At 45.4% G+C, this 21208-nt stretch overlaps 2 protein-coding genes across 5 annotated transcripts in view; one reads left to right on the top strand and one right to left on the bottom strand.

Annotated features, from left to right (window-relative positions):
* The window catches only part of PITRM1 (pitrilysin metallopeptidase 1), a 32813-nt gene extending 20103 nt beyond the window's left edge, over positions 1-12710 (top strand). Inside the window, exons 17-27 of the mRNA XM_079996434.1 lie at positions 578-698; positions 1227-1303; positions 2753-2918; positions 3291-3391; positions 4638-4758; positions 6298-6369; positions 7739-7851; positions 8841-8966; positions 10613-10758; positions 11432-11534; positions 12145-12710. Coding sequence (XP_079852560.1) covers positions 578-698; positions 1227-1303; positions 2753-2918; positions 3291-3391; positions 4638-4758; positions 6298-6369; positions 7739-7851; positions 8841-8966; positions 10613-10758; positions 11432-11534; positions 12145-12238 — 1240 coding nt within the window. The 3' untranslated portion in view covers positions 12239-12710. The remainder of the gene's footprint in view (positions 1-577; positions 699-1226; positions 1304-2752; positions 2919-3290; positions 3392-4637; positions 4759-6297; positions 6370-7738; positions 7852-8840; positions 8967-10612; positions 10759-11431; positions 11535-12144) is intronic.
* Positions 12711-13563: 853 nt separating this feature from the next.
* PFKP (phosphofructokinase, platelet) overlaps positions 13564-21208 on the bottom strand; it is a 61547-nt gene continuing 53902 nt past the window's right edge. For 3 of the 4 annotated variants that reach the window (XM_079996466.1, XM_079996463.1, XM_079996464.1), the window contains 6 exons: positions 20129-20293; positions 19771-19832; positions 18512-18623; positions 16733-16832; positions 15044-15149; positions 13564-14142 (listed from right to left, as the gene is read on the bottom strand). In XM_079996466.1, coding sequence (XP_079852592.1) covers positions 14004-14142; positions 15044-15149; positions 16733-16832; positions 18512-18623; positions 19771-19832; positions 20129-20293 — 684 coding nt within the window. In that variant the 3' untranslated portion in view covers positions 13564-14003. Of the gene's footprint in view, positions 14143-15043; positions 15150-15536; positions 16107-16732; positions 16833-18511; positions 18624-19770; positions 19833-20128; positions 20294-21208 lie in introns of those variants that run through there. The other variant, XM_079996465.1, reaches the window with a different exon arrangement.

Below are 21208 nucleotides of genomic sequence, written 5' to 3'. Positions count from 1 at the left end.
AAACAAGAACACAGTAACAATTTCAAAACAACGTAGCAAAACCATTTCACAGTAGCAGCGAAGCAGAAATATAATAACATACCAAAAAACTGCATTCCAATACTAAAAATGCAACAAGATTACTTCAACAACATGCAACATCCAGTAACAGAAACAACAACCCTAAAGTTGTTGCTGTCTAGACTTGGTTGCTGAGCTACATCCCTGGGATTGCACAGAGGTTTAGTGTTTAGTGTTGCTGCCCCCAAATCTGCTATGCTACTCTTGAAGCTGCAGTGACCTTCTAAGCTCCAGCAGTCCCTCTTCCTATTTGCTTCTGTTTTGGGCCAGCAGGTTTTAAGAGGACGCCTGGCATATCCTCCTCTAATGCTGCCATTGGGCTTTTGCCTAAATCTTCAGGTCTTCCATTGCCCAGGCTACTCTTTCCCAGCTCTTTCTACCATTCCTCTTAGGGCTCGGCTTCCAAAGCCCTTTTTCCAACATGTGCAAAATAAATGCCAGGAGAGAAGATAATTAAATGCTGCAGGCTTTTGCTTGGCTTGCTGTCCACACCCTACTTGCTCTCTCCTTCTTGCAGAATGGGCTGTGGCGCTCTCAGTTACAGAGAACAGGCTCAAGAGATAGATCTGAAAACGGGGGGCCTTTCTGTCTGCCCTCATATCACCGTGGACGACTCCCACTTGGACGTGTATGAGCAGGTAAGTCAGTCTCCAGGTCAGGTGTCGCGTGGCCCTGGTGCTCTTTCGTGTTGGGGCTGTGTTGGTTAGAGATGTGAGTGCCTCCCTTGCTGCGGATGAGATGCAAACCTAATTAATGACTGGCAATGTTGCTTCCTTCCTGCCAACCTAGCAGTTCGAAAGCACGTCAAAGTGCAAGTAGATAAATAGGGACCGCTCCGGCGGGAAGGTAAACGGCGTTTCCGTGTGCTGCTCTGGTTCGCCAGAAGCGGCTTAGTCATGCTAGCCACATGACCCGGAAGCTGTACGTCGGCTCCCTCGGCCAATAAAGTGAGATGAGCGCCACAACCCCAGAGTCGGACCTAATGGTCAGGGGTTCCTTTACCTTTACCTTTAATGTTGCTTCCTATTTCTAAAGCACCATGCCCAGTAAATAACTGTCTGGGAATCACAACTGAGCAGATAGCTGTTATTCCTTAAGTAATTAGTTGAGGATCTCTTACTGGTCTGTCTACTGATTTGAGTTTTCTTGTTAAATTTCTCCTTTAGGGTGTGCTCTTTTCTTCTCTCTGCCTGGATCGAAATCTGCCTGCCATGATGCACATCTGGAGTGAAATATTCAACAGGTACTCTCTCTCTCTCTGTGTGTGTGTGTGTGTGTGTGTGTGTGTGTGTGTTGTTTGCAGTTGTGTGCTTTCCTGCTAAAAGAGCTAAATGGCTTGCTTTTGATACATGTCACAAAGCTTGGAGATACTAGAAAATAGAATAACACCCCCAAAACATGGCCATTCATTTCATATCCCCCTGAAAATGAAGTAAGTGCATAGCTAAATGTGCACAGGATTAAGCATGGGTTTTGTTTGTTTGTTTTGTTTGTTTAATTCATAACAAGGTAACTTATTTTTTAAAAAGAAAGAGTATAGCTCCGTTAGTAGAGCCTAAGACTCTTAATCTTAGGGTCATGGATTTGAGCCCCACATTGAGCAATGTGGTCCCTTCCAACTCCATGATTCTCCGTGAATATAAGAAGGTTCATTCTACTGAAGCAGACCATTGGTCCATGGGGCAGCCTGTTGTCTCCTGTGATTTCTTGTGCGTCTCAGGCTGAATAGCACTTTCCCTGAATGCCTGAGATCCTCCCCTTTAACAGACTTAAACTTGAGTTTCTCACAAGGCACGTACTTTACCAACAAACTATGAGCCCAGTCCACAAGCACTTAAAGATGTCATGCGCAGCCATCGTTCAGCGTGGTGTGAACAAACCTGGGTGAACAAACTGCTGCCCTTGTTGGAGGCAGTGTCCCCCCGATTACCAATGTCTGGGAATGAATGCTGTCATGCTCAGTCCCTGTTTGTGTACCTCCCACAGGGAGTTGGTTGGCAAACAGAATGCTGGACTAGATGGGCTGTGGGCCTGATCCAGCAGTGCTGTCCTTGTGTGGGAATCACATCAGGTGTAGCTGGATGGAGTACTTGAGAAGCTTTTGGTTCAACATAGCTTGCTGGGTTATCTGAGCCCCAAAATAGGCTGCCTTTACAGTGGTACCTCAGGTTACAGACGCTTCAGGTTACAGATTCCACTAACCCAGAAATAGTACCTTGGGTTAAGAACTTTGTTTCAGGATGAGAACAGAAATCATGTGGCGGCTGCGCAGCAGCAGCAGCGGGAAGCCCCACTAGCTAAAGTGGTACTTCGGGTTAAGAACAGTTTCAGGTTAAGAATGGACCTCCAGAATGTATTAAGTTCTTAACCCGATATACAGGTACAACTGTATATCTAATCTAGAAGCCACGGCTGGTGCAGAACGCAGTAGCCAGGCCACTTGAATGCTCAGAAGAAGAAATTGCCCTAAAAACTAAGCAGCTTCTGAGAGCATCTCTGAAAAGCACTCTAGACTTTCCAGTGGAACGAACAGGGCTGGTGGTTATAGCTGGAAGTTTTTTGCCCAACTCTTCAGTGATGGCTGCTTCTAAGCCCTTTTAGTGCTTTTCTGCTGTGATTCTCCCCCCCCACCCCCCCCCAAAAAAACCAAAAACACTGATGCCTTTCTGCTTCCTCTCTCCACTTTCTGCAGCCCTCACTTTGAAGATGAGGAACACTTCAAGGTTCTAGTCAAGATGACGGCTCAAGAGCTCTCGAATGGGATTCCCGATTCTGGGCACATGTACGCCTCGATTAGAGCCAGCAGAACCCTGACGCCCGCCGGAGAGCTGCAGGAAATGTTTAACGGCATGGAGCAGGTAAGGGGACAGCCGAAAGGAGAAGGCTTCCATCATTCTGGAAGAGGAGAACTGGCTTAGATGAAGGTGTCTGATTTGTCTACCCAGCCCAGTGCTGTGCGCTCTGCCTAACAGCAGCGGCTCCATGGAGATTGAAGCAGTCTCTCAAGTAGCCTCTTCTTCACACTGCTGTTTCTTTTCCAACAAGAGTTCTTGCCTGAGGTTTCTAGAGAAGCACATTGAAACAAGGGAGAAATTCCCAGCAGCTATCTGTGGGGAAGAAGGCACCCCGGTTGTTTATAGTCACATATTTTAAGGTCTCGGGTCTGCTTGGTGGGTTTTCATTGCTTTTGCTTTACTATTCATTCTCTCCTTCCTGCTTCCCCAATTCAGGTGAGATTGATGAAGAGGATTGCAGAAATGTCCGACATTAAGCCAGTGCTGCGGAAATTGCCGCGCATCAAGAAATACCTCTTAAACAGCGACAACATGAGGTGAGGCTCTGTTAATGTTCACCTGATGTGACCCTAAGCTAGCCCCGAGTGGATTTCTAAGCCCTTTGCTGGCTTCCCTCCTAACTTCCTAATAGTGAATCTTGCATGTAGACAACTGTGTGAGAGACAGGTACTCCACAAAGCATTCAGTTAGCAGGCAGTGGGCATATGAGAGAGAAATAGTCTGCCTTCTCAAGCGTCATCCTGGAATTACAGCATCCGAAGTCCGAAACTCTAGTGGCAAACTAAAGCATGAAGTAAATGAAGATTTTTTAAAAGTAAATTGCAGTTTTACATAGTTTGGAAACACCACTTGTTGGTCTGCAGGAGGGGGTGGGGTAGTACATGAAATCTGTTGCTGATGCAACCATCAGCAATAAAGGAGAATTATTGAGCACCCTCCCTCCATTGACCCAAGAGAACGCTGTTATTCTGTGTTTCACTATTTACTTGTTCGTAGTATTTTAAAACTGAACTGCCTTGAGTTCCTTGGCCCGGAAGGTTCTGTATAAATGCAGCTGGCAAATAACATACTACTTCTCAAGATGGTGGCCTTGGGAGTCCACAACTCTTGGCTGCTCAAAGCAAGAATTCTGGTCTCCATCCCTCTTACCAGCAGGGAGAAGAAGGGAGTGTGATTGCTTGGGTTACTGCAGTTTGAACACAGCTCCTGATTTCAGGCAGCGGCAAGTGCATAGACCTAGCTTGGGAAGGTGTGGCAATGAGGGGAGCGTCGTGATGTAGCAATTAGAGTGTCGGACTAGGACTTAGGAGACGGGGGTTCAAATCCCTGCTTGACCAGTGAAGCTCACTGGGTGACCTTGGGCCAGTCACTGCCCCTAGGATTGACCCTACTTTGAAGGGCGGGGCATAGTGATTAAATGTTGAGAGGAAGAACCATGTACACCACCTCGGAGCGAAAAAGGTGGGCTATAAAATAAATAAATAAATAATCCCCCAGCTTTGTAGCTGGGGAAGTTGCAGCGCTGCTGCCAGGACCTCCAAAACCTCCCTGCTGAGCCTCTTCAGCTTCAGAGTCGGAGGGAAGCCTGGCTACATACTGCCCTCACCACGCAGAGCACTCAGAGACCAGAATTATTGTCTGCCCAGCATTTTTTAAAGCCGGTGATATTTGATGGCTAAACAGAACTCGACTCGGAAAATTGGGGAGGTGTAAAAGCGCAGTTTGTTCCTCGCAGGCGGTGTGATTGTGCATGCGGCTAGATGCGATTTATTTTCTGCCTAGATGTTCGGTGAATGCCACCCCTCAGCAGATGCCACACGCTGCGAAAGCCGTCGAAAGGTTCATAAAGGGCATCGCCCGGAGTAAAAAGGAACGCAAGCCCGTCCGCCCCCATGTGATTGAGGTAAAGGAGGATTAGCAGAGAAAGCATTTGCGTTTCAGGTGACTTTCCAGTTCTCATTCAAATGAGAGGCAGAATTGGCTACATATCCAGTGCATTTTTCTGTAGCTTGTGGAAATACAAATCTTGCAACACAGGCTGCCAAGGGCGCCTCCCCCTGCTCTCTCACATTTCCTTCCTGCTGTGGTTCCTACAAATGTGAGCATGTTTCAAGTACTATTCTTCCATCCCTTCCAGAGGGAGCTGGGGCTGAGATCAGAAGGGGCAGTGCCTTTTGGTTCATTGATACTACAGCTGAATTCTACGTGTTGCTGATGGTGTCCAAATTTGATCTGTGCAATAGAATTTGAGGAGTATTGAGAGGGAGAGAAGACATAGACTGCTTCCCTCCAAAGATGCTGTTAGCTCCGTAGAGGGAGATACCCCAACAGTGCTTGTATTTCTCCCCAGTGGGCCAGATAGCTTCTGGGAGTGGGATGGGGATTTAGATCAGGGAAAATGTCCTACAGAGCTCCAATAATGTATGAAGCCCCCTGCAGCAGTTTTTTAAAGCCAGAGGAGGGATGGAAGGCTGGGGGGTGTCACTTCTGATAGCCCATGTCACTTCTGCTTTGGCTGTTCTCATTGCCTAGGTGGGAGCCTATTTTAGCCTGGGAGCCGCATTCCTTTATAGAGAACCTTCTGGGGGCCACATGCCAGAGTTGGGTGTGGGCAGAGCAATGGCCGTGACCCTTTTGTTGTTGTTGTTTAGTCGTTTAGTCGTGTCCTACTCTTCATGACCCCATGGACCAGAGCACGCCAGGCACTCCTGTCTTCCACTGCCTCCCAAAGTTTGGTCAAACTCATGCTGGTAGCTTCGAGAACGCTGTCCAACCATCTCATCCTCAGTCGTCCCCTTCTCCTTGTGCCCTCCATCTTTCCCAACATCAGGGTCTTTTCCAGGGAGTCTTCTCTTCTCATGAGGTGGCTAAAGTATTGGAGCCTCAGCTTCAGGATCTGTCCTTCCAGTGAGCACTCAGGGCTGATCTCCTTCAGAATGGATAGGTTTGATCTTCTTGCAGTCCATGGGACTCTCAAGAGTCTCCTCCAGCACCATAATTCAAAAGCATCAAAAGCATTAGCTTTGTGCAATAGGCTGCATTTTGCCCCCAAATCCCAAGTTCCTGTACACACTCATATCCCCATTCTCCATTCATACATTATTACAGTGTAAGTTAGGCAGAAACACTGGGGGCTCAAAGCAGATGCCCTAGAGGGATTCAACCTGGGGAGAGGGGTTTTTTGGAGAGCCAGATAGAAAGACACGGAGGGCCACATTTGGCCCCTGACCCGGAGGCTTCCCACCCCTGTCCTACATTGTAATCCTCACAGGGTACCCCAACATTAGCACTGCCTGCAGGACATGTTTTGAATGCAACCCTTAGTGTGATCAGCAGCAAAATATTGGACACAGCAGAAAGGAAATTCTTGGGGAAGCTGTGCTGGTTACTTGGGAGAAACCAATCGGATCTCTGTTGTTTCAACCAAGTTTTCTCTTTGTAGAAACCTTCAGACCCCAAAACCGATGGCAGTGAGGCGCTTGCTTGCTCCCAGATCACCAGGAAGCTCATTACGGTGAGTCTTAGCTCATTTGCCTTAGGTCGAAGTTGCCAGTATTTGTCACTACTCCCCAAATTGAGCCTTACTGCTCTGAAGATTAATGTGTTCCTTTATGGTCGCTTTTGGGGGGAACCTGAAGCCTTAGCAGGAAGCTAAAATCGGGTAGAAGCTTGGGGAAGTAAAATGTTCCCCATCCCCAAAAAACAATTGTGTGCTGGTGGCACCCAATTCTGCTTCCATGAGTTGGTTTTTCTTTTAGAAATATTTCTCCATACTGGCTGGACAGAAAAGAAAAAACCACCCCAGTGGCAAAAATCAAGATTTCTTAGAGTTGTTTTGTTTTGTTTGAGTGCTTTCTTCATTTATGAGAAGAACGGTCAGTGATAAGTGGCTGGCAATCGAGGATGTTGTTTGTCACCTGCACAGGAAAAATGTCTTAGAACAAAAATGGCAATCCTGTGCCCTATTGTTGTTGGTCTCCAACTCCCATCAGCTCCTGTCTGCATAGGCCAGTGGTCAGGGTTGATGGGAGTTGGAGTCCAGCAGATTCTTGGAGCCGTAACTTTTCTGTCCCTACCCAAGAAAGACTTTGTTGTAGACCTCCTTCTATGTAAATTCAACAATGGCAGGTGCATCTAGGGTGCAATTTTTGCCCCACAAACTGGTTGGAGGACGACGACTTAGCTATGACCCATCTCTGAAAAAAATTTTGCCTCCAGAAAGTTCTTCAAAGTGGCATACAAGATCTTTTTTCAAAAAGTTGAATGGAATATAAACAGTCTGCTCTTGTATTCCAAAGATTGTCTCCTGATTTATCCCCACTTGAGCCTTCATAAAGTTATATTTCTAAAGCTACTAACCTTGCTGGGCTGCGTCCAGAAATTAGAGGTAACCCAAGCCCTGCCTTCATTGCTTATAAAAGGCAACGCTAGGCTAGGGAGGGAGGGAGAAGAGAGTTAAGTTACATGTCAAGTGAAAGTGTATTCTGTTGTACGCCTGGGGAATGCACATCCCCTTTGCAAACTGTGCCCCCTTCAAATGTGGGGCTGTGCTGAGCTGTTCCTTGCCTTTGACAACTACTGCCCTTAAAAAACAATAATAGGGGGCATCAAATTCTTAAAATGCTTTCCCTCTTCTCCCTTGCTGTTGGCTGTTCTGAGCCCTCCAAGCAATCACATTGAGACTCTGCGGTCTCATTTTCCTCCTTCCTTCTCTATCCCAGTAACCAAATGCAGAGTTGACTATTAATCTTTCTGGGCTCCTTTTGATGCTTTTGAATGGGTAAGAAGAGGCGGTCACCTAAAACTGAGTGCCCGCGCTGTTCTGCCTACACACACTCTGCCAGAGGTGATCTAAACCAAACACAATGTGACTTTTCCTCCAGGATCCCACTTTCCAGCCATGCCAGATGAAGACTCATTTCCTTCTGCCCTTCCCTGTCAATTACGTTGGCGCCTGCGTTCGGACAGTTCCCTTTACAGCCCCGGACCACGCAAGGTAAGACGATGGGAAGTGCTGCCAAATAGTGCGTGATCAGAGTTGAATAAACTAAATCTCCAGTTGCGGCTGTGTTGAGATCTGTATTCAGAAATAACCGACGGTGCTCTCGGGAAGACGTTTGCTTTCAAAACACTGGGGTGTTTTCTGAGTTAGAGGCTGCTACAAGTAGTGCATTTATGTCTGGACTCACAGGCAGGGTGACCCACAGTGCACAAAATCAGGCTTTCTTTCCCCCTCCCTGTTTGCTCTGTGTTGCTGCCTGCTTCTCAGCTCAGGAGAGCGTCTGTGGGGCACAGGTGGGTTTGGCTCACAAGCTTTGCTTGGGGGTGTGGCTTCAGCAACACTGCTTCCCATGTGTGTCTTCAGGGGGCATTGCTGCCAAGGTAACAGCAGCTGATAAGGGACCACTTCTGAGCTAATGACACCTGTGCTCTCCTGGCACTCATTAGGTGGAGGCGCTGCTTTGGAGCAGCAAGAAGGAACCAGGTAGCTGGCACTGATTCTGCCTGCGGAGCCCCCAGTTCGCTCTCCCCAAGGAATGTCTAGGACAGGGGTAGCCACTGCTACTATTCCTATCATCCTTACCTGGCCTTGCTGACTGGAGTTGGGAGTCTTAGCAGAAGGTAGAGGGCACCATGATCTAGCAAGTGCATTAAAACTTCCACTTGGAGAAGCACATTCCCTTACATGCATAAGTCTTGTGTTTTTAAAAAGGAGAAAAAATGTGGTATGGAAATGTGGAGATCAGAGATCTTGACTTCTGTGGGGAGACAAGTTATGGAATCTTACTGAGTCTGAAATTTTGCCGATTAGGTGCATTTGTTCATGCGGACTTATAATAATGATGATGATGATGGTGAGGAAAAAAGGAAGAGCCAGGGAGAGAGCATCTTAATCAGAATTGAATAGTTGGAAGGTTCATCTAGCCTCAACCCCCTGCAATGTAGGAATCTCTTGTTCACTAACAATCTCTCTCTTTTTTTCAGCCTTCGCATCCTCGCCCGGCTAATGACGGCTAAATTTCTGCATACGGAAATTAGAGAGAAAGGAGGTGCATATGGAGGTGGTGCGCAACTTGCTAATAATGGCATATTCAGTTTCTACTCCTATAGGTAAGTAGTTGACTGAGTAGAACCACAATGTCTTCCTTTGACTGTTCTTGGTTTTTGGGGTGTGTTTTTTGTAAACCAGCATTCCCTGCCAAATAAAATGTGTTCAGGAACTGGAATTGTACAAGTCATTGAGTGGTAAAGGGAAAGCAGATTATTGCCATCTGCCCCAGAGCACTCAGATCAGTGCTTTTAAATTGCGAGGAAATCCCATAATGTAAAAAGCACGAACACGTCAGTGGTGGGAAAGCTGCTGTCAGGGGCTCAGGAGCAGAGGCACAGGAGGGGGAGGAAATGGAGAGCGAGGGGGAGGAATCCGAGGGAAGCGTAGGAGAGGACAGTGGCCCGAGGGATTCCATGAGCCTCTCCAGCGAATCGGAAGATTCACAGAAGGGGGCGCCAGTGGCCAGGGGTAGGGGGTTCCCAAGGGGAACACCCCAGGAGCAAGGGGGGAGCAGGGACTCCCAGAGCAGTAGTTGGAAATCGGGACCAGCTTCCCCACCAGAGCAGAGTGGGGGGGAAGAGTCCCAAGCATCGGGGCCAGTGCATTCCCCACCAGGGAGAGAAGACGAGGCAGAGCTGACCACGCCTCCATCGGAGAGTCGGACAACGGAGGGGAGGTCAGATCCGGCCAGTATCCCGGAAGAGGGAAGCAGTGACAGAAGTAGTGTAACGGTTAGGAGAAAGGTCACTGGGTTGGCGCGAGAGGCAAGTTCAAATGTACAGGAGAGCGGGACAGCAGAGAATGAGGATTGGGAACCGGGTCCTAAAGCCCGCCGGAGGCAGGGGGAGGAGCTAAGCGACTCAGCGTCGGAAGAGTCCAGAAAGGGCAATGCCCCAGCGGGCAGGAGGACCCAGAGGAGGAGAGAGCAGTGGAAAAGGTGGAGCAGGGCTAGGATCTTAAACTGGTGTCAGAGGGGAGGAGACTCAGATGGGACTTCGCCGATCTAGGGTTTAAGACGTAGGGCTGCACGCTGGGGCTTTGAAATGGAAACTGAACTTCAATAAAGACTTTTGTACATTACGACAGCCTAGCGTTGGTCCTCTGTGAGCTGGGACCTAGAGGCAGCTCTGACAGCTGCGTAATTGCTTTCCACTTTTGCAGTGCTGAACAGAATGCCAGCACTGTGTGGCTCATAAGTGTTGGGATGTACAGAATATATGGATCCGGTCCTGAGGTCAGTGGCAGGGGAAGGCTATAGCTCAACGCTAGAGCATCTGCTTTGCATGCGGAACGTCCCAGGTTCAATCCCCGGCATCTCCAAGTAGGGATGGGAAAGGCCCCCATTTGAAACCTTGGAGAGTTGCTGCCAGTCCGTGTAGACAATATGGAGCTAGATTGGCCAAAGGTCTATTTCAGTTTGAAGCACATTCCTATGTTCCTATGATTTCAAGCTTTCTAAGTTCAGTGAACCCAACAGATTTATTTGTTGTAAGAACCTGCTCAATACCATGTCATTGGGACAGAAATACCCTTCAGAAGTCAACACTGCTTTTTAACAGTTGGGTTTTCATCTATCTGTGATCACAGTGTGAGGCAAAGCTAGAAAAAACAACCACTTGAACAAGGGCAAGTCGCTTTGTGGTGTCATTTCTCTGTAAAAAAACCTGGCTGTATAAACTTACCTGTGCCTTCCTTGCATTTTTAGGGATCCAAATTCAATGGGTACCTTGTCTACTTTTGAAAAGGCTGCCGAATGGGCAAAGGCAGGAAAATTCACGCAGCAAGACATTGACGAAGCCAAGCTTGCCATGTTTGCATCTGTGGATGCCCCCCAAGCACCATCGGATAAAGGTATGTTGACTTCTCAGCTTGGGATTGAGCCAAATGAGTAGAGCGAATAGCCTTTTCTGGATCAAAATAGCCATCAATCTGAAAGCCAAAATATGATTTTGCACATATTTTAGTTACCGTATTTTTTGCTCTATAAGACTCACTTTTTCCCTCCTAAAAAGTAAGGGGAAATGTGTGTGCGTCTTATGGAGCGAATGCAGGCTGCACAGCTATCCCAGAAGCCAGAACAGCAAGAGGGATTGCTGCTTTCACTGCACAGCGATCCCTCATGCTGTTCTGGCTTCTGAGATTCAGAATATTTTTTTTCTTGTTTTCCTCCTCCAAAAACTAGGTGCATCTTGTGGTCTGGTGCGTCTTATAGAGCGAAAAATACGGTATCTTTGATGCTTTTGAGGGGGCGGGGGGGGGGGCGGACCCAGTTTCATATGTCTAAATTGCAGCCAAAAAGAGTTTCTGACATCAGGCATTTCCAACATGGGGAAATTATCTAAAATTTGTTGCATAATTCTTGGCTACATATACCATTCCAGAAGAATTGAGTGGTCTCAGTGCGTTATGAAACAGATCTGTCTAAAAGTAGGAGCTGCAGGATTGAGGTGTGGTTTGCCACCTGCTGCTTTCACTCTTAAGAATCAAGTTAGTTTTCTTAACGTTTGTGAATTCTTCTTTGTAGGGATGAATACCTTTTTGTACGGGATCTCCGATGAGATGAAGCAGAGGCACAGAGAGCATCTTTTCGCAGTCTCCAAAGATAACCTCATAGATGCAGCCAACAAGTGAGTTTGTGTCCCTGACCGGGAAGTGTGAGAATTCTCAGATAGCTTTCCGAAACTCAAAAGGGGAGTGGGGGGAACTGATGTTTGCCACACAGCCCTTTAATTTTCAGGATTGTGGGTTTCCTGTGGCATGGGGCTATTCAATGGGATAGTGGGACAAAACAGTTGGATGTGTAAAACTTACACAGAACCTAGATTTGTGAATCAAATCTAGCTAGTTGGATGGCAGTATGCTAAGGTGTCATTGGGACTGTGGTGAAGCCCTAAAATAACTCATAAGCAAGCCAAGCATGAATTGCAGACTGAGCAATGCGTACATACAAATATGCTCTACTTCTCCAGCTTGAACAACCCTCCAACATCAAGTGAAAGGAGCTCCAGAGACTTTGATGCTGTCTAAAATCAAAACGTTTTTCAAAATGACATGTGCTGTTCAGTTTCTGAATTGCCCTTTATCAATAATGATCCCAGTACAGTTTAAAACGAAAGCATCACTTTCGCCCATTGAGTCCTGAGAATTGAAAACTCCTAATATTCCCTACATTTATCCGATGAACAGACAATTGCAAATGAACGGTAGACTAATGGTGCATTCTATGTTGACTTTCAGATATCTTGCCGCTGGGAAGAGAACAAAAGGACTGGCTATTCTTGGCCCAGAAAACCCACACACTTCCAAAGACCCTTCGTGGGTTATACGATGATATTTGCTGCCGGCTCAGATTAGATGCAATCGTGTGTGACAGATACCAAAATAACTTGGGGTCCTCTGTAGCAGTGCTGTCAGGACCGGACAGCACTACACTTGTGTCATCTTAAAGAGCTTGACTCCACAGTGGTGCTTACTTCTCAAGCAGGATTTCACCCTCTGTCAGTCTTTCTCTACTTGCCAAGCTGAAGCTCTGGATTCTCGTCCCAAACTAGCTCAATAACTCTGACTAATTTCCCACCGGAACTACTGTTGGTTCTGCCTAGCTGATCATGATTACGTTTAACTAGATGGTACCTAGCAGTTTGTAGAAGCACACAATTAAGTTTTCTGTTTTCTTTAAATCATGTCTAATAAGAGTTAGGGTTTCCTCTTTTTTTAAGATTACGGTCATTGACCATCTTCAGTACTCTTATTTGAATATTGTGTGTCTCAACCTTGTGCCATTAAATATTTCCAGCCTCTGATGAGTTGTTCTGCTTAGTATCTTGTCATGGGACTTCTTCTTCCCGCATCAGGTAGCTCATCTTTAGAGACATCACAGCAGAAGGCAAGTCTGTGCCTGCCCCATTTTGTTTAGTGATGTAGTTGGCGAGAGGTTACTCCTTTCTTCCTTGGTGTTTTAGGTAGTAAAGGATGTACTGGCAGAAGCACTCATATCAATACTGGGAATTTCGAATACAGGGTTGCTCCTACCATCTTAATATATATGCAACTCAAGCAGGTGGTGATTTTACGCATGAGGATGCATTCCAGCTGTCTTGTTCCTTGGCCCCAGCCTACTTGGGTACCATGTGGCTGCTCTGCTAACTGCACCCCGATTGAGGGCTCTAAGCATAGGGAGAAGTCATTTTTCTTCCAGAGCAGATCTAACAAGCTATCTTTACATCTGCTTTGGAATCCAAGCCACTGCAGGGGTTGTGGCAAACATTAGTTTTGAAGCTGGGGTCTCTCTTTGGAATTACAGCAGAGAAAAATCATAACCTTCATTTGCTACTTTTGCTCTTGCTCCTTAGATACCCAAGCAGCTGGAATGAAGATGGTTGCACTACATAAAAAACTTGCTACACAAGCAAGAAATTGCCTTGTATTTGTAGGCCTTGAAATACAATGTTTTTTTCCTTTTAAGAGCACGTTCAGCTAGTGCAGGTTAGCCAACGTGGCACCTTCCAGATGTTGCCACACTACAGCTCCTATCACCTCTGACCATTGGTCACATTAGCTAGGGCTGGTAACATGGGGTAGCCCTGAGAAGCTCTAGCCAGTGGGTAGGATGAAGCAAGCTTGTCCCAGGTTGTACAGAACAAATGACTCCAGAGCTTACTTTTAATACAGTATTTTATTCTGTTGGGGGACATATATAAGTTTCCTTTTTTAGTTTGACACAAAACTAAGCCTCTGTAACATACTCTTTAAGTGTAAACACTATCTGGTAAAAGTGCAAGAGATGAATAGCGTCACACGGAGTGCATAGAACCGTTTTTGCACAGGTTATTGGTAAGGAACACATTGGTAAGTTGGGTTTTTTTGTTGTTAAGTTAGGCTCTAGGGTGTTTTGTGTGGTGTCTTTTTAAGAAGCCTAGGACAATACCAGGTAGAGAGTGTCTGTGATGGCGGCTTTTTGTTTTTCCACATAAAGTGCTGGTACAATAACTTAGATGTTACAAAACGAAGCTGCAACAAGTATTCTAAAGCATCGTTGACACACAATGGAGAGCTATTGCAACCTTTTAACAGTAGGACACCTTGGACCCGTCGGCTCACGCTTCTGCCTGTTTTGGTCTGAGCACATGCTCCAACTGGCCCGAATCTGACACATCATAGCTGGTCTTGTATTTGGCCAGAATTTTCATCAGAGGCCGTAACTTCAGCCACCACTGTTCACGGGGAATTCGGTGCCTGTTTAGCAAGAGAGAGGGGAAATGCTTTTAGAACTAATTTAAGCTTATAGGCAGGCTTTAAGAAACACCAACTGAGGATGCTGATCAACTTGAAACAAGACACAGGAACTTTGCAATAGGGTCTTGTCACTCTGCTCATATAAATAGCTGGTTTATGTGGAGAGTTAGTGCTAGTGACATGCTGTCATGTCAACTTGTGGCCAGCAGATAAACTAGCTGCCTATTTGCACAAGCTATGCAATAGGAGAGCCATTAGATCATAGAAACACACTCCCCTTCTTCCATTGAAACAAATATTCTAATTTGCTGGTTTTGCTGCTTAGACAAGCAGTTTAACCAAGTCTGCCAACATTACCATGGGCTCAGTGAGACTCTTGGCTAGTCTAGTGCAGGTAGCCAAAGCAGTCAAATGGCTCAGGCTGAGGTCTTTACAGATGCCACTAAATAATACCGCAGAAGCAAAATGTTACATGCAAAGTTTATGCTCTTCCACTGGGGCATGTTGCTTCTCTTAAAATCCAAGCTTCAGACTTGGCACCTAGCTTGGCTGGGCAAGAGGCCCAGTAGAGATGATGCAGGGATTAAGAGATTTTTGAAAAATTCAGCAGTTGCCATGCTACCCAATAGCTGGGCACCACCCACAACAGCAACAGTGTATTGGGAGCATTTGCTATTAAAAGATTAAAAAGGGGGTGAAAGAAGATTGTGTCTGGTTCAGCGCTGCCAGGTCCTTGTAAAAGAAATTCTCCTTTCAATAATCCCAGGAGTTTTTTGTGGGGGAGGGCACTTCAAGTCTAAAGTTGAACTAGAGTCTACCGTTTGCCCCCAAAGAGATACCAATTCTTAATTCTAATCTTCGTGTGGACACCAGTGTTTTCCCCCGCACTGTCTTTACTTACACAAAGTCTGTTTCATCCTTCAGTTGAACCACAGGCTGGAAAATAAGGTTCCTCCGGCGCATTCCCAGGAGGCAAACACTGTCCTCAGTGTTGGCAAATACCCTTCCTTTGTGAAAAAAAACATACATTTTCTTCTTTTAGCTATACAAAAAGTAACATACGGGAATAGTGTATGGGGGGGGGGGAATGAAATGTTAAAGAATCCACATAGGGTTTTTAATTGAATTTGGTTACCTGAAATATTACAGTGAAGAGCGACAACAAAAAATAGGGACTGAAACTGTTAGAGGGCATGGTTTTCAAATCAGTAATTAGAGTGAAAGAGAATGGATAAATAACTGGTGTCATTGGCCATGGTTAATTTCGTTAGAAATTGTTCAACATTACAGTAAGAACTGTTCCTCAAACCTGATAAAATTGCAAAAGAATGAAGTGTGTTACCTTCATCTGTGATCCGTGCAGCAACCAAGAAAACAAAACAAGAAAGGAAGAATATATGTAACTCACGTGGTGCATTCCTATGTTTTTACAAATTATTGTCAAGAACTTTTAAGTCTTGGGGGGTTGGGGTTGGAATTCTGAGATTACTCACATTTTAGCACAGTTTGAGGAATCGGTCATAATCAAAAAAAGTAGAGCTGGGATAGCCAACATGGTGCCTTCCAGATGCTTTGAATTATAATGCCCATCAGCTTAACCAGCCAGAAGTTACGGAAGCTAGACAGAACACTGGACAGCACCAAGTTGACTACCCTGAAGTAAAATAGCAATCAACATGACCAAATCATGGCAAGCTTTGGTAATTTGCCTAATATTCTAAGAAAGCCGAAGCCTTATCCTACGCAGGTTTACTCAAACAATGTACCATTAGAATTTGGTGGATCTTACCCCCTGAGTAAGCTTGTCTAGACTTACGTTTTGCTCAGAAAATTAGAAGTCAGTTAAGTGAAAGGATTCCTTAGTAACTGACGGGTTTTTACTTAGTTCTGTTGCAACCACTTGAATGTGGCTTGATATATAGAATACCATGAGGTATACCTAACATGCATGGATACTTTAGCCCCTGTAAATAAAGAATTGTGGATTAAGTTTTCTGAATTATCAGCCTCAAATATTCTTGAGAATGCAACCTTGGTCTTAAACATGCCTTTTCAAAAGAAGAAAGGGAGCTGGCCTACTTGGTTAAGAAATATTAACGGCTGCTTGTAGATGTTTGCTATATTACCTTTTAATAATTTTATACTGTCTTTCTGCCCTGAAGTGGGCCTGCAAAGCAGTTTACAAGCAATATAAACTATGAAATCTTTTTTAAAGTCAAGAAAAAAAAATGTAAGCAAGCAGCATTGGATACTTTCCCCTGTAAAAGCACATCAAAACACAGCCTGCTTTCAAAAGGCCAACAGTGATTCAAGACTCCAGTCTTCAGACTGGAAGAGCACTGTACAAATGAGGTGCATTACTGGAAATAGACAATTCACTGGTCCCTGGCTTCAATATTTCCAGGAAGCTAAGGAGAAAAAAAACAGGGCAGCTAAGCCTTTTTTCATAGATGTGATAACATACGAGAGAAGAAACAGGTGTGCCTCGCAGACTCAGTATCACATGTTTGGCACTTTCCTATTGATGTTAGCAGCTGACACATTAAAATAGTTAATTTTTATTTTTTTAATGCCACCAGCATTTCCTTACCTCTTCGATAGCATTCTTTGAGTTTCTTGGAGAGCCAAAGCACAGCTTTCGCTGAAATTTTTGTCCCAAAGTTTCTGTCAAATGGCGAAGGAGCGCCACCCTGTGAAATTCAACGTTAACAGTGAGTTGAAGTTTTAGGACTCTGTTTGGAGTTACAAAACAATTACAAGACTTCCTGCCTCACACTTAGGCAGAAATTGAGGCATAGACAGCAACTAGGGATCCAGGTTGGAAGATTACCTGTGCCTGCAGTGAACTTGGTCTCCACTGAAAAAAGGCAGCATCATAAACAAATGACTGCTTCTACACACAGTTCTTTGTGCAGCATCAGATAGTTATAGTTTAAATCGTACTGACATACAGAACTGTGAGACCTCAATTCAATGGTTGTGGTCCCAGTGCTAATATCTTCATGCCTCAGTGTTACCAATGAATTAGTATTAAAACTAGTTAAATGCTATTAAACTTAGAAGTAGAGAATTGTAGAATTGGAAGGGACCACAAAGGCCAATCCAGTCCAACCCCCTTGCAAGGCAGGCAACTTTCACCCACCGTGGGGCTCAAACCAACGACCCTGAGATTAAGAGTCTCCTACTCTGCCAATCGGACGCAGGTGGCGCTGTGGGTTAAAGCCTCAGCGCCTAGGGCTTGCCGATCGAAAGGTCGGCGGTTCGAATCCCTGCGGCGGGGTGCGCTCCTGCTGCTCGGTCCCAGCGCCTGCCAACCTAGCAGTTCGAAAGCACCTCCGGGTGCAAGTAGATAAATAGGGACCGCTTACCAGCGGGAAGGTAAACGGCGTTTCCGTGTGCGGCTCTGGCTCTGGCTCTGGCTCTGGCCAGAGCAGCGATGTCACGCTGGCCACGTGACCCGGAAGTGTCTCCGGACAGCGCTGGCCCCTGGCCTCTTAAGTGAGATGGGCGCACAACCCCAGAGTCTGTCAAGACTGGCCCGTACGGGCAGGGGTACCTTTACCTTTACCTTTACCTTTACCTTTACCTTTACTCTGCCAATCAGCATCTTAAAAAGCAGAGACATCACCTTGCCAACAAAGGTCCGTATAGTAAAAGCTACAGTTTTCCCAGTAGTGATGTATGGAAGTGAGAGCTGGACCATAAAGAAGGCTGATCGCCGAAGAATTGATGCTTTTGAATTATGGTGTTGGAGGAGACTCTTGAGAGTCCCATGGACTGCAAGAAGATCAAACCTCTCCATTCTGAAGGAAATCAGCCCTGAGTGCTCACTGGAAGGACAGATCCTGAAGCTGAGGCTCCAATACTTTGGCTACCTCATGAGAAGAGGAAACTCCCTGGAAAAGACCCTGATGTTGGTAAAGATGGAGGGCACAAGGAGAAGGGGACGACAGAGGACGAGATGGTTGGACAGTGTTCTCAAAGCTACCAACATGAGTTTGACCAAACTGCAGGAGGCCGTGGAAGACAGGCGTGCCTGGCGTGCTCTGGTCCAGGGGGTCACAAAGAATCGGACACGATTAACGACTAAACAACAACAACTCTGCCAATGGAGCTATTTGTTATGTAATACTATCTGCAACACTGAAGTAGGCAAAAAGGTCCCTTTCAAGCTATGTAGATGTATGTGCATCTATGGCAGATTTTGTCGCAGGTGATGGATGCAGAAATTAAGCACTGCAGCATTTGTCCTGGGAGGTTTCCAGTCCAGGAGGAAACATGAAACCAGCTTCTACACTCACAACTACAGCACTAGAATAGCATTTTAAGCCTCCTGCTTCATCCTGGAGAATCTGTAAGGTATGCCTACCTGCTGCATGTGACCCAGTACGTTCTTTCTGCAGTCAAAGACTCCTTTCCCTTCTTCGGAATAGAGCTGGTAAATGAAGTCAGTTGTGTAATTCTCGCTACTATTTTCATTCCTGTACAACACAAGCATAAGTGTGGTTGGCTTATATTTTATCGAGTTACATATATATCCTGCCTTTTTTTCGTTATGGAACCCAAGTCTTCCACCCAGGCACAGACCAGACCCAAACATCCTGAGCTTTTTTTAAAAGAACAAAACCAAGCAAAACAAAATCCAGAAGGAATTTCGTACTCCTAAACTTGACTCTCAAACAAGTAACAATAACAGTGGTGCAAATACAACTGAAGGGAATTGTCAGTACAAATCCCTACAGCTTATCACCTTCAAAACTGAAATAGGACACTACATTAAAAAAAATAAAAGCTGTCCAGCTGCAATGGGAGGACAGGGAGAGAGACAATGAATGAGCATATATAACTGCCCTTTAATCAGGCTCAGTGTTGGCGTATGGCACTGACACCTGAGCTGGCTTGGGTCTAATTGTAGTCCCAGTCTGGCCTTTTCTTAAGTTTGTGTGGCTGCTGGAAGCTGCTTGCCATTCCAAAATTTCTTGAGTGAAATCTCAAATGGCAAGGACTTTGCCACTGCTTGTGGTGGGCTATTACACTGCTACTGCCAACCACAACAAGCTCACCAGGGTATGGGGATGGGTGAACTGACTAGGCAGCCAACATAATTTTCAAGGGTGCTTGTTTGTGATTGGCTGTGGGGATCTTTGTTTACATGTGTGAAGGGCCAGGTGGGTGTTTTTGAATCAGGTTAGCCATATTGATTCGTATGCTGTTGGTGGATTCTTGTTGTTGTCTTGTTGGGCTGTGTATGTGATAAAAGGAAGCCATACCGGGGTGAAGGCGTCTTCTTACATTTGTCCCCGTGTCAGTTTTAGTTTATTTCTAGTAAGGCTGTTTCCCATACTATTTGGTACCATTGATCCATGCTTACTCCTATACTAGGCTAGACTATTGGTCCAACTATTCCAGTCTGGTCTCCTATAACCGGCATGATGTATCCCAAGAGTTCAGGCAGAGGTCTCTGCTGTTCCTTTCATCCTGCACTCTTGGATTGAACCTGCACTCTGTCAGTGAATTACAGCACTTTCCAGTGGTGACATTTGCCATTCTTCTCTCCCCATCCAAAGTACCATCCCAACAACAAATTAACTTCCTTTTACAGTGCACTTTAGTGAGCAGTCAGCTTACCTCAGCACCAAACCACGTTGAATGCTGGTTTTCATCTTTTCAGTCAAATGTTCCACGTTGGCCTAAAAAGAATGCATCATTTATGACTGTGAGTCAGGTAATGTAAATTGGCCCACTGCTAACCTTTGCTTTGTGCACTAAGGTGACCTGCCAGACATAAATCCCATTACTTTATATCACCCCTAATGCAACTCTAGTCAAGAGAGGAGAGTTCTCACGTGCAGCGTTGAGCCACCAGCCAGTGATAAATCTGTTGATATACCTGCTCCACAGACATTGAATTTACATATTATTACTTACTGAGTTCAGTGCACATTCAGCCCGAGGTAGTCAATAGGTAAAATATGGATCTGCATACCTGGAGCTCTCGAATATCAAATTTCTCTTCAAAGATGTACGCAGCATCAGCTCCTGCAGCGAGGGCACCCATATTTGCCAAGTAGCCGCAATAGCCGCCCATAGTTTCAATGATGAACACACGTCGCTTTGTCCCACTTGCCGACAGTTTGATTCGGTCGCATGTCTAGCAAAGAATGGTCTATTAGTGACTTTCAAACCAAAGTGCTCACCACCCTTTAAGAATGATATTTTAGTACCATTCGGACCACAACTGCTTTGTTTTTATCATGCACCATGAGAACTAAAGATAATTAGTTCGAAAACATTTCTCTGAGATTTCCACAAGTCATTTGCAATGCTTCACACAATATTAGGTGAAACTTGGCATAAAAAACCAGTAGTTTTTTTCCAGAAAATCTTACAAATGCCGTTTTTCTGGAGCAAAAATCCATGACTCCTCTTGATTCTTAGATTTCAACATACCAAGCTATGACCGAGATCAAGTCTTTTCCCTCTAATGACATGGGCTTGAGCTGCAATCCTAACCCCACATTCTTGGAAGTAAGTCCCACTGACTTTAACAGGACTTACTTCTGAGTAAGCATGGCTAACATTGTGCTGCCTGATCCAAAGTTGCTCTTCAGTACATATAAAAGAGACAACCATTTCCAACTGCTCTCCCCTTCATCTGCAGCCCCCTCCCCAAAATACAATATATCCCCCAACCTTCCAGATCCGATTTTGGGGGTAAATGTAGGAAAGGAAAGCAGGAAAAGCCCATTCTAGAAACACTGTTCCATTCATGGAAATAAAGTGTATATAACTTGCAAGGAAACAGATGTTATATACTTTATAATATATGGATCCAGATAGAACTGTTACTTACACTTTACTACCTTCTAAAGCAATCAGTTGGGTAACTTAAGAGCCTGACATGTGATATATATTGTCATAATATTAACTAACAGTTTCTTCAACTGCCTGTTTTATAGGACCATGTGTCTTGGGCAGGGAAGGGAGAGAACTGAAGGTGGTACACCTAGCATATCCAGTGCTCTGAAAGATTCTTGCAACAGGGTGGAAATGCTCTTGGGCACCT

This window comes from Podarcis cretensis, assembly GCF_951804945.1.
Source record: "Podarcis cretensis genome assembly, chromosome: 12".
Lineage (NCBI taxonomy): Eukaryota > Metazoa > Chordata > Lepidosauria > Squamata > Lacertidae > Podarcis > Podarcis cretensis.
This window is presented reverse-complemented; position numbering and strand designations above follow the sequence as displayed.